At 34.5% G+C, this 13,354-nt stretch overlaps 1 protein-coding gene across 1 annotated transcript; it reads left to right on the forward strand.

The window, feature by feature from the left end:
• Window positions 1–569: 569 nt before the first annotated feature.
• On the forward strand, window positions 570–13,038 carry LOC140337257 (endothelin-2-like). The gene is made up of 5 exons (XM_072420910.1): window positions 570–639; window positions 2,291–2,432; window positions 6,403–6,522; window positions 9,184–9,285; window positions 11,415–13,038. Exons 1-5 carry the CDS (start codon window positions 588–590, stop codon window positions 11,509–11,511), a joined length of 513 nt encoding a protein of 170 aa, XP_072277011.1. The 5' UTR covers window positions 570–587; the 3' UTR covers window positions 11,512–13,038.
• Window positions 13,039–13,354: the final 316 nt, after the last annotated feature.

Raw genomic sequence — 13,354 nt, forward strand, 5'->3', positions numbered from 1 at the left:
AATTGAAATGTTGTAGAGGGCTTTGAAATGGGCAGTTAGTGCAAAGAAACCCATAGGCATCTTATATTTGAGAGAATTGTGCATAGAACAGTTGTTAAAAATTGAATGTAACTGATAACTATACAAAGCTTTATGTGTAATAAATCATACAAGGTGTAACAAAGGGCATACATGACACTACAGGTGTAGGTAATGACATCATCCCGAGAAGCAGGTAAGATTTGGAAATGGGGAGATCTTGGTATTTGTTTTGAAATGTAAGACTGGTAAATACCCGGCATGCAGTATATTTATTCCCTTGTATTACACAGTGCAGCAAGGAATTTGTAGTCAGTGCCCTTTTAAGGAAAATCAGGTGTTAACTCATCTGAGTGCTAAATATGAATAGTCTTCTTTTATACCTTACTGTCCAATGAATAATCTCAGCTATGATAACATTGATTTCAGCAGAAAAGGGCTGGGAAGTGGGTGGTTCTGAGAGCTGCCTCTTTGCTCACCTGGACTACAATGAAAGGCGTGGAAGTGCTATAGAGTATTTATACCTTAGCATTTCAGCAGGTTACCTACTGTTCAGTATCACCCGTCCAATGTGCAGAATGTTGGGAGCTGGTTTACTGCCACTGGTGCTAGCTGCAGTGGGTGAGTCACTTTATCTCATTCCTCATTTACAGACTGGCATTAACTACTTTCTATTTTAACACTCTGCAGATTTATTTTACAAAAGCTGCAACATAATACATAACCATTGCTTTTTCTAGGTATACAGCAACCTATTGTATATTCTGATGAGAGTGAAGTCTTTTGCAGATGTGCAGGGGGAACTGGCACTGGTTATAATGGATGTATGATTACTGATAATGAACTAACGATGAATGAAAAAAGTAGGGTTGGGTGCTCAGAACAAGAAAAAGTTATGGCGGGAATTTTAAGCAACATCTGTATATGTTAGTTAGCCTTTAATAGCTTACATGACATTGCTTATATGTATAAAAGTGGAGAAGAAGTAATACACAATGTTATTAATATTGCAGAAAATTTGTTGTACAATATAGTGTACCTAATGTCCAATGTACAGGGTGGCCTTTATGCATTTTTATAACCATGCTCATAATGGCATGATAGCAACTAAAGGGGGTTGGTGTTGTACTGTATGTAAAGCGAAGGAGATAACTGGAGGTGTTCCAAGGTTGGGAGATAAGATTAGGATACGAAAACATGCTGGAGGTATAAGGTTGTATTAAGGTTGTAAGGTGCATCCTGGGAACATTGAATACATTGGGATCAGTAAGTAGTATAACAGTAATGTTTTATTGGCATAAATATACAAAAATAGATATATATTCTTAAAATAGATTATAGTATTTCTAATCTGTCATTCTCCTATTCTGATATGGTTGGAGGATAATGGTGACAACTGTCAAACTCAGACACAGTTTCTAAAATTCTTCACTAGATTTGTCCCTGGTTTTAAAACTTTTCTGTAATTCCTTTTTTTTTGAATAGTACGCTATCTTGTTATTTATTCATAACTTTTAAAAAACTACTTTGAAAGTATGTTATGATCAGGGCATAAATTTACAATAAAGTGTTGAGAACTGTGTGAGGTTTGTAGAAAGCACTTTGGTGCAACTGACTATAGGTAGATGTAGATCTGGACTGTAGCTGATTCGTACTTGTTTTCAATCAGCAACTTTGAAAGTATGCCAGATGCCAGAATCAGCCAAGCATTTTGTATTTTGAAAAGGACGTCAGCAACGGCATTCTGTTTATTCTCTCATTAAAGGTTTTTTCTTTAGCATAGTTATTTTGTTGTGGGGCTGTGTATATTACATTATATAATACAGAGAAGAATAGGGGGTGTTGGACAACGGGGTTGCTTAGGCTCAAATCTTACGATAACATCATATCTTCAAACAGGTCCTGACTCCCTACAATGCATCCTAAATAGTGACATGGGCTATGTACTAAAAACTCAGAATAATTGCTCCCCTATGATGCAACCACTAGCCAAAGCAATCCCATATTGTACACAGAAAACAATGAGTCACACATGTGGCGTGTTTTTCACACAGGTAGCTCTAGTTACAAACCATTTGAAAACAATGTTTTACATTTCCATTTATTTCCATTTCCCATACATTTGACCTTTTCAGCATTATAGCTATTAGATTACTAGCCTTTCTAAAAAAAATTTTGAAAGTATAAAGATATGGTATAAAAATTCAATGATGAAAAGATATGTGAATGCTGAATTACCTACAGATATAGTGAACATAATTATTTTTTGCAGGTGCCCTTTCTTTCTCAGAGGCAATTTCAGCTGCACCTTCGAATGTTCACTTGCGAATTAAGAGATGTTCTTGTAATAACTGGATGGATAAAGAATGCATATACTTTTGTCACCTAGATATTATTTGGGTCAATACAGGAGGGTAAGTAAAGATTATCTAACTCTTCATAGCACTTAGTCCATGTTTTTTTATGTTATTTCTGCTTTGAATGACCTGGATAAATGGTACCACACAGATATAGGACACCTGGACAAACTGTTGCAGTAGTACACTGTTAAAATACATCTTACTGACCAATGTTATCTGCCAAGAGGTTTGTAGTTATTGTAAAGAGACAATTCTACCAAACCCATTCAGGAAAAAGTAACAGAGTTGGTGTAAAAGGTCCCCCTGACCCACTGATGGTCTCCATGCCAGCGCTCCCCAACCAAATAATGTATTTGCATCTACAGGGGATATTTTACTTAGCTTAGGTAATGTGGTAAAAACTCACTTTGCAATGAAAAGCCATCATAAACAAGAAAATTAAAAAAGACATGGTTTTGTCTGCACTTTATTGGATGGCTGAAGTCATTTGAGCCTCACCTAATTCACTAAGCTAAGTGTTTTATCCTTTATAAAGCAGTAGTCCACTTTGTTAAGTGTACATCCAATATTAGGTTGGTAATTCAACCTCAGTGTCTCAAGCAAACCTGAACTCTCCAGAAATAAAGGGATAATATGAAGTATTTTAAATTTCCATATATTGACCTGAAGTTCCAGGACCGGTATAAAGCAACTAGCAGTCCATCTGCCGACTGCTTAAGAAACCACTGGATCTATGGAATGGGAGCCAAGATCTTCCTTTCAACTTCTGTTGTCGGAGGACAGAGTTTACTGTCAATGATGGTAGTAAATGGTTTCATATCCGTAAGCATATGCAATGATCCTAAGCACAACTTTTATGAATTAAATAATTGGCAGTAATTGGGAGTGTTTACCGGTGTGGTTGTAAAGTGCCTCTTTCTGGCTTGTCAATTCAGACAGAATAAACAGGCAGAAATATAACACAAGAATAGGACCACATAGGGACAAATACAATATATGAAATATATACAATATAACCAGTCTCCTTGATTACTGTGCTGAAGCTCAATTTAGGATAGAATCAGGTACCTATAGTTGTTTTTATATTTGTTTTTAAAACAAAATTATAAATTATTTGATAAATTATAATGATTTAAATTTTAGCCATTTTACCAGCCTAGATTTCACATTTAATATTGATCAGTGTAATTTTAACTAAAAAAAAAAAAGAGTAAAAAAATGTTTCAGTAGTGATTAGAATATTTATGGATCATCATACACATTCATGTGATAAATGTGTTTTACTGAAAAACACTAGTGATAGAAATTACTAGCTGAAACTAAAAGTTTTCTAATCATTCATAAATGAAGTACTTTAGTACTCATAGTAAACTGTGTCATGCTCCAAGGGTGGACAGAGGGGTTGAACTTTGGTGACGTCATGAACTTCTTTAATACAGTTATTGCTATGAATATGTACTGCTTAAGCTTGATTCCTACTTAAGCGAAACTCACAAAAAATAGGTCTAAACACAACCTGTAGGGCAGCCCAGCACTACCGAGGACACAACACCCTCATCTAGCTTTTGCTACCGGACCAAAAGGTAACATGCAGTTGGACCAAGAGGGTTTAGCTGTGCAGGCCAGTTTTATTATCTGTGGGATAGGGTGGCCTACAATGACCTGAAATGACCTTCAACAGCCGTTGGAGTGTCCTAACCTTTTTTCTGCTACTGCTAGCAAGCTTGTCATTGTTCTGGTAACAATAAATGCAACATTTACCATGTTATGTATTCAGAGGCACCGCTAGAATACGTAATGGGAACAGAACCTTTGCAACACTTACAGGTGGCACTTTTACTGACTTCCTGTAGGTAACCATTTAACAGGACATGTAATATAACATATTCATTCTACTGAATGCCTGCAGACAATAAAAACATTTAGCAGGTTTTGCAAGAGAACAATCAAAGGAGACCAATAAAACAATAGAGAATAATGTTAATATACTTCTATGAAGACATATAACTCATTTTTATAACGGTTATTGTCTTGGTGTACCAACAGGTAATACACAATGGGGCATGTTTATAAAGCAGAGGCTGTGCTGTTCACCAAACATTCAAAAGTGGTTAATCATTGCTTGCTTTTTAAAATGAAAATCCCAGGTAAAATTACCTGCAGTGAATATTTTTGAGAATAATGTACACCGCTTTATACTTTTTAAAGTCACACTAGGTTTTGGCAGATCATTTTTGGTGTTGGGGTTAGGGGATCATTAGGATAATATTAAAGATTAATTATGGATTCCTGTTTAGGGGTCTATTTGTGAAGCACAGAATCTGACATTCAGCAAACATTCTTTGATTGATTCACCACTAGAGAATGATTGCTGAATATCAGGGAATCTTATTTATATATGAACCCCTTAGTGTTCAGGTAGGGGTTACAGTTTGGGGGAGATGATGGTTGTTGGTTGGTTATAAGTGCTGAGATAGGTGGTAATTGGAAAGCATGAATGCTTACAAGTACGTATTAGACCTCAAAGGTAGGGGTTGTTCACTAGAGGGATACTAGATATTTGTGTATCTGCCAAGCCTGAGAATAATCACAAGAACAAAGGAAAGAAAAACAAGCTTTTAAAGCAGATTATCTTCAAAGGAAATTTTTTTTCCAAACTAACCTATTTAGATGATTCAAAGTAACATATATTAATAAAAAAGGGAAACCTAATTTTAAACAAGAGTCTACTAAGCTAGTTCTCATGTAAAACCAAATGATCTTATTCAACAGGAAGTTTCCGTATTAAGTAGATATATAAGATACCATGACATACACAGAATAATAGTTTGTCTTATTTTCCTGACAAGTTTTGCCCATTTGGGGCTTCTTCACGGGATTTGAGAGTTCATCATACTGAAATAACACATAACATATATATGTAAATACCATATAATGCTTTTATCAGTTTATAGCAATTATTATATTAGTAAAAAAAAACTTTCATAATGCACATCTGTGGGTTAGGTATAGATACATATAGTCCAATCAAATGGGATGACTTTATATCAAAGGTGTAATTAACTTACTTCTGTCTGTCGTTAGTAACTTTCAAGGATCACGCTAAATAATGGATTCTGTCTGTAGGTTTAAACAGTTCTATATAGAATAAAAAGGATTAATGTTTCTATTATATATACATTCTAATTGTACAGTTATTATCAAAAGGTTTTCATTGATATAAACCTAATATTAAGTGGTATTTATAATTCTTACTTTTAGTCTGATTGAAACCTGAAGTCATTGGCTTCACTGTTTTTTTTACGATGAAGATCACATTATTATGTTTATAGTACATATATCCACGAAGAGAATGTTATCAATGAAGGTGTTCCTCTAAAATAGGTGGAAAACCTAGAATTATATATGTATATAAACAATGTACTGGTTCCTGAATTACAGAGAGATATGTCATAAAGAGAGACTTATAACTTACTGAGGTTTAATTTTGAATGTTGTATTAGCTGTATTATACTTCATTAGGTAATTTTGGTGACTGTTTCTGGAATATGTTACCACGATGTAGGTCTGTAGGACAAATGAATTAATGAGTTCAAATAATCCTTGGCTATACACTATAAAATGTTAAAATATATTCCACATTCCATACTTTAACAACATTTATATAGTGTATAGCCAAAGATTATTGAAACTTGTCATACAGAGAGAAGATAGACTATCATGGGAGAACCTGCTGAGCCAGCAAACTTGGAATGGATTTCTTATTTCTTATCATGTGCTATTATTTGGCAAATGTTTTCAGTTCTAGACCAGATCCATTCCAATTTTGCTGGATCACCCATATTCTCTAATGATAGTTTATCTTCTCCAGTCTTGGAGAGCTTTGATAAACCAGGCCCATTATGTTAAAATAGCTGACTTTGCATGATAAACAGGTTTCCAGTAAATCACTGTTGTTTAGTTTTTCATATCATAATATAATATAACATCATAATATAATCCTGCCTGAATTCTGTATTTATAGGCAAACTATCCCATATGGATTAGGAAACCCTAGAAGATGTAAGAGAAAGGCTGCAGCAAGATGCCAGTGTCAAGATCTAAAGGACGGAATATGTATGAGCTTCTGTTATAATCAACCATGGTGAGTAAGGACATGTGTTTTATATTTCATATAGCAGGTAAAAGTAGAACATGCAATTGGTTGGGTAGCAGGCCATGTTTATAATAGGGAACCACATATGCATGTATTTGCAGTGGTAAGTTGTTTACAGCTTGGTCTTGGAGTGAAAATCATGCTGCACACAGTATCTTTTAACAATCTGTTAATGTTAAATGAAAGAAATGTTCTAATTGTGCCATAAATCCTTTCCACCTGTGTTACCGTGTCACTAAACAGTTACATAACACACAGCTTAACTCTTGACAGCCTGTGGTCATTTTTTTACTAGAACTTACAAAATTTGATTAGGTAATGATGTCTCTTGGCCACCATAAAATATCACAACACTGCTGCATTCGAATAGATATTGTAAAAAAAATGTATCATAGTTAAAGTTTTTTTTTTTTTTTTTAAATGTATAGAATATGTAAGGGTTAAAATATCTGCCAATGCCATGTTTGTTGTCTGGGTCCACTTGGAGACATTTATGTTACTGTCAAATAGAAGCTACAGGAAGTGAGACAAACATTTTAAGAAAGGGGTATCCCCTTCTTTATCAGTTGCCACTAGATGACGTCCTTAATAAAAGATGAACCTACAAATAAAATTTTGTTATCAACAAATAGCAGTAAAAAACTGACATCAGAACCTGATCAGGGTTCTAATCCTTTTACTATTTAATCTAAAACGGGAAAAAGATTTGGCTACACATGTACGTAAAAGAACAGCTACTTTAAGTATTGCTGTCATTTAGAAGTATATCTTAAAATAATATCAGGGTGATTTTCACGGCAAGCATTACAAATCCTTTATGTCTAGATATGTTTTATCTATTTTTGTTATTTTTAATATATTTATGTATGTTGCACTTTTTTTAAATCTGTACTTGACTAATTTTTTGTGACATGTTCTTTTTAAGCGTTTCTTATTACTGCCTGAGGGCATAAATATATTTTTAATTACTAAATTTTTCCTTGGTTACATACAACTGCCTCTACTAAGTGGTGTTGGCCCCAAAATTAGGGAGAAACTAGGGTTCCATGGATCTCTTGTTGGGCATAGCTGCTCTAGACCAAGACAAACTGTGTCTGCATTCACAAACCATGAATAGAAAAATTTGTGCCAAAGATTCTCATTTATTTTTTCAGGGATTTCAATCTGACCAAAAAGCTTAGATGAGAGCACAATCTGACATGCCATTTGCACAGTCTGTGCACCCACAAAGTTTTCCCCAGAAAGTGGGAGGTCTCCAAAAGATTGATCAACTTTTGATCAACTTTCTCTTTACACATTATTTCACTGCAATAAATCTCTTTAGCCATATATTGTGTGCCATTAAAAGATTATCATAAAGATAGTTTTAAAACAAGTCCTTAATCTGTGCAACAATGCATGATAAGTGAATCGAGGAAGGATGTTGCTAAACTCTGATAAGCTCAACTGTGATAAGTTTTTTTTTTGTAAATTGAACCGGAATCCATACTTCAAAAAATGAATCTATTTTGTTTAATTAAATTAAAATTTCTTAATAAAAAATAAATTCGATTCAAAATAAAAAGGTAAATTAATTTTATTTGGTAAATTGATTTATTTTTTAAAAATTGCCGAACAAAAAACCAAAATTTGTAATTTTTTTTTACTTTGAATTAAAGCTGGCCATAAATGTTGCAGGACAGGCAGATACATAAGCAATGATGTCTGTCCAAATATTGTTTATCAGTTGCCACATACACTAAATTTGTCTGAGCATCCATGTTTATGTCTATGGAGGCAAAAATGGAGAGCTGGTGTCTATCAATAAACTCAGTCATACTATTTGGCCAGCGAAGTGTAGCTAAAATTTTCTGTTTCTGTTGACAACCATCTAACATGTCCCATGGCCCCATTTACAAACTACAGATTTGTCACTTGTTGTGCCATACATCAATTCCCCTGGGCTCTGCAATATTAGATTAACAGATCAAAGGTAATGGATAGGTAGGTTGCATGCTAAAATGTAGAACATAATTATTTAATATTTAATTTCTTCACAACTCTAGTGCCCTTTTTTATTATTACTAAGAATTTGTCTATAGCAAAGGGCATGGGTGGTGTCAATGAAAAGTGACCAAAATGCCAGCTGTCTTCTATTGCTTCAATAAAACATGCAATAAAGCAATAAAAAAATCCAAGTGTGTTAACCCAGTCTTCACTAAACACAAAGAAATACAACACCATCACTGTATTTCTTATCGGTCTGACCCTTATGTAAGTCACTAGATGACTGGGCCATGTCATGCCAAATGCACTTATGTGGGAAGAATAGCTGGAGGTTCTAAGGGCATCAGATACTATTGATACGTTTTGCCTTTCTGCCGCTTCGAAGTCCAGATGCAGTTCACAGGAAGAAAATGCAAAGAATAGATAGACAGTTTACCACTGATGCTATGCTATTTACACGATGCTCTACTATTTACAAGATTTAACGGTAGTTTATTTGTCATTATCACACTCACACTCCTGCTTTACCACATCTGCTACAGCTGTTGTGCCACTGGAAACAAGCCAGTTAATGAATAGCAAACCAGCTGACGGTATCATCATGTTATTTGTTTTTACTAGAAAATAAACCACTTGCAAATAAAGATTCTCTTGTTCTTTTAGGAACACAGTTGCCAATGTACAAAGAGACAATAAGGAAATATTACCAACAAATAACTTGCAAAACACAAAGAAGTCTCGAGTCAACCTTTTGCATTTACTGAGGTAGGGTTCACCCTTATTATTAACATAAATGTATTTGCTGCAAAGAAACAAAATGCATCTGCTAACACTTCACTCAGTAGGCATCAATATATTACTATAGAAAGTTTATTTATCAATATATTGATGCTCTTGCATTGATGTGGTATGAGCCTACTTTTCAAAATGTAGGTATTACAGGTAAAACAACCTGTAATTATAAAAGCAGCAAATAAAATGACAATAATTAAAAGCATTGTGCTATAATATTAGTATTAACTAAAAAATGCAAACGTTTTAGTCTGAGTGGGCTGGCCCTGCCAGACTTCACCAAATACCAGCTAACTAGCAGCCAACTTATGCTATTTAGCTTCATGGTCCTCTACTCCTTTGGTGTCAATGTTGAATTATCCTCTGCTTTGCAGTCATTCTAAAAAATACAGTTATCCACCTCTGTTCTCCCACGCCCTTGTTTTTTTTATGCCAGTGATTGGATAGGATGTCATTTTTGTATCACTGATTCTTGAAGAGCTGTTCTGTATAAATTGGTCGGTTGTTAGTCATTCACAAAACATTATGATCTGGCATTTAAATTGAGAAGATAGGAACACATTCCAGGAGATCTTCCCACAATCACTTGGCAGGTAATATGGAAAGCCATCCATAATAAATTTTCACTGGTGTCTCTCCAAAAGTGCTTCATGTCATCCTTACATGCAGCGATGCTCTCTTATCTACTTATATTGGTTGTGCTCTCTCATTATCCCATTCCAGAGATCTGTACAATATTCTGTTAGACTTAATATTCCTTCTTTATTTATACCCTGCTGGGATGTAGAAATCCTGTAATATACTCTTATTTATCTAATCCCCCCAAATAATTTATATACAGGTAGTCAATGGGTTACATACAAGATAGGGACCTTAGGTTTGTTCTTAAGTTGAATTTGTATGTAAGTAGGAACAGGTACATTATTTTAATAAATGCAATTAGAACAGATGTTTGTCTCAACATATTATTAGGCAGCATGGTGTCAGTTACTGTAAAAAATCCTCACTGTGAGTTTTTCATAAACAAAGCAAAAAATCTTTATGGAGCCTAGACATTCATTAACTTCTGGAGCAAGTTGTGCTTTGATATGCAAAAGGAAACAACTGCTGAGTTTTTCTTGGTCATTAAAGAGTTACGAAAAGTTGCAGAACATCAAAAGAAGTCATGAGAACTGTCCCCTCCACTCCATCAAGCCTCTGTCCTGCACACGAATGAGCAGGGAAGCCCCGTTCTTATCTAGGAGTCGTCCTTATGGCGGATGTCCTTAACTCAGGAACTACCTGTATATACATTAAATAACTAATCCATGTTAACAGTAGCTGTTGATTTAGAAAAAAATAATGAGTGATGTGGAATAAGGCTGGTATGTACTGTAAAGTAAAGAGGGTTCCTCAAGCATTGCCTTAGCATGTTACAAATTTAGGGAAGGTGCTGGTTCTCTCGGACTTTGATTATCATCAACCTTATTTAATAAAGAGAAAATCAAAGTGAGAACTAAAGGTTGAGAAAACTGGTTTATAGCCAAAAAGCTAGAGCAATCATCTTTTATTGTTTGGTCTGCTCTGTACCAAGTTTAGATGAGTTTGGATGATGTTTTCTGTACTAAAATGATAGTCTTTACAAAACCCCTAGCAAGGAAAGTTACATAAGCTGTCTCCTGCTTTTGTTTACTCATGCTGCCTCACCTAAAACTTAACTTTTACCTTCTGTACCTCCCTGGTTTACAGGCAGCAAAATGGCTAAACGCCACAAATTGGCTCTATAAAAATAGCAGAGATAAGATGCATAAACAAATATAAAATTGAATTCCTTTGGAAAGGATTTCAAGGACTTCAGTATTGCTGATAGAAACCAAACAACCCCAGCACTGTGACTGTTACACTAATGTAACATGGTTGCTTAAAAGACTTTGCAAGTATTTCCTAATACTTGTTATCTAAAACTAATCAGAACTGACTGTAAAACATCATGCTTATTACAGACACTTACGAAGTGTGAGATGCAAGCATGGCTGACACCATTTGCTTTGTTTGGATTTTGGATAAAAAAGAAGAATGGTCACTTGGCATGTTCTCATGTAATTCTTTTTCTGCCTCCACAGAGAAATCGCTGCTTACAAGACTTTCATCCATCGAAACTTATCGGCTACTACCTCTAAACTTCCATCAGACTCTGTGTTTTGGAAAAGAAAGAGATAAGAGAATAGAAATGGAAGAGGCGCAGTAGAAAGTGAGATGGAGGAGGAGAGAGATGTCTTGTAAGGCTCTAAGAGTTTTGTTGATATCTTATAAAACCTCAAACCGCTCAGGGAGTCTTCATGTAGAAGACCAACGAAGGCTGTTCAGCAAAGTATGAAGAATGAGGGAACTTTTATTCCTGTGAAGAGGGAGGAATGTGCATACCTCTTCAATGATGGAATTGTCTTTGAGAAAATACACGTCTGAATAAACTGGTCCAGTATGAGCTGGAAAAGAAAACTGTCAATGGACCCGAAAACAATGCTTTTTTTACATTTTCTTTACTTGAAATGTGTTCAAAAACTCAAAGAAAGACTACAGTCAGCATGTGCCTAAGATTCAGATTTTGTTAATGGAACTGGTGAAGTGGCATTATTTTACAGGAGTCAAAAGACTTTTGATTGACTCATGATTCTACAGAGAACAAACAATATACTGAAAGGCTCGGGTAAGATAGACTGACAGCATTGTAGAAAGCACTCTGCAGCACCACTTTTTTCAGTAATGTTGAATCTGAACATCCATAGCTTCATGAAAAAATGGATTCTTACTATATGGATACTACAAGAAGTGTGCTTCAAGACCCTAACCAAAAACTTGATACTTTTGGATCATTCCCAATCTTTGTTTTGTAGAGCTCCATAGAAATGGCAACAGTTAACAATACTAACCTTAAAAGAGATAACTAAGACCCTTTTTTTAAAAATTTTAGGTAGTGGGAAAAGAAAATACCTGCCTGGTTTTTAGTGCTACCCGAGTTACACGTAAAATTCTATATTATCTAAAAGTAAAACAAGAAAAGGTTTTCCTATAAATACACTTCTAAAAACAATATTTTGTTCTGGTTGTAGTTTAATTGCCCCAACTCATTTCTACAGAAAAACACTGTTTTATCTGATATGGGGTAAAGTATTTGAATATGGTATATCTTTTTGGTGGCTCCTAATCAGTGGAAATATTCTGGACTTGAAGGCAGACAGAAATAGGACTTTTGGGAATTTAAGAAAGAATGATACAATTTGATGGTCTTTTATGTTATTTGTCTCTGCTAAATAGTATTAGCTGTACTGATGTAGTCATTGTCAAATTTGTGCTTGTACATAACTGAATGGCTTAAGTCAACAGAGCTGCACATCATGATAATCCACTTTGCAGCCTAAACTCTTTTCAACCCCCAATACCTTTATCCTCCTTTTGTAAGATGGATATATGGCAGTGCATAAAAAATATTTCTAGTACTTACTGGTCTCATAAATGTTAATTTTGGTGTAGCAACTATTACCTATTTCTTGGTCTTAAGAAGTTTTATATCTAAAAAAATCTTTATGTAAATAATGCTAATTTCCAATATTGAAGTGTCACTAATGTAAAAACAAAAAAAAAACAAAAAACAAAACTGTTTTAAATCCTAATATATTATACTTCCTGTTCTAAACATATGTGTTCAATTAGTCCCAATAAATAACTTATATCGTTTGCAGAGAACAATGCATCCCTAATGCCTGTGCAATTCATGCTCCTTTCAGAATGTTATTATTTGTAGCCACCCTGTTGTGCTGAAGACTGAGAGAGGACCACCAGCAGCCTCTGCAAAATTGTCTGCATAAAGAAACACTTTCTATATGAACACATTTTTCTAAACAAAAAAAAAAAAAGATAAATTACTGATGTATGACTGTACTTAATGCTTTTTATTAGTTTCTTATATAAAACTATCAAACAAACATATGAAATATAAACAGTATTTAGAAGATATTTTTTAATTTTATTTTAGGGATGAGGGAGCGAGTTTTTACTTGATCTC

This window comes from Pyxicephalus adspersus, chromosome 1 (genome assembly GCF_032062135.1).
Source record: "Pyxicephalus adspersus chromosome 1, UCB_Pads_2.0, whole genome shotgun sequence".
NCBI lineage: Eukaryota > Metazoa > Chordata > Amphibia > Anura > Pyxicephalidae > Pyxicephalus > Pyxicephalus adspersus.

Excerpts from the sequence above, each read along its gene's own strand:
- LOC140337257 (XM_072420910.1), top strand. The coding sequence starts at position 588 with ATGTGCAGAATGTTGGGAGCTGGTTTACTGCCACTGGTGCTAGCTGCA. Across the intron at positions 2,433-6,402 it reads ATTTGGGTCAATACAGGAGG|GCAAACTATCCCATATGGAT; the intron begins GTAAGTAAAGAT and ends CTGTATTTATAG. Across the intron at positions 9,286-11,414 it reads AACCTTTTGCATTTACTGAG|AGAAATCGCTGCTTACAAGA; the intron begins GTAGGGTTCACC and ends CTGCCTCCACAG.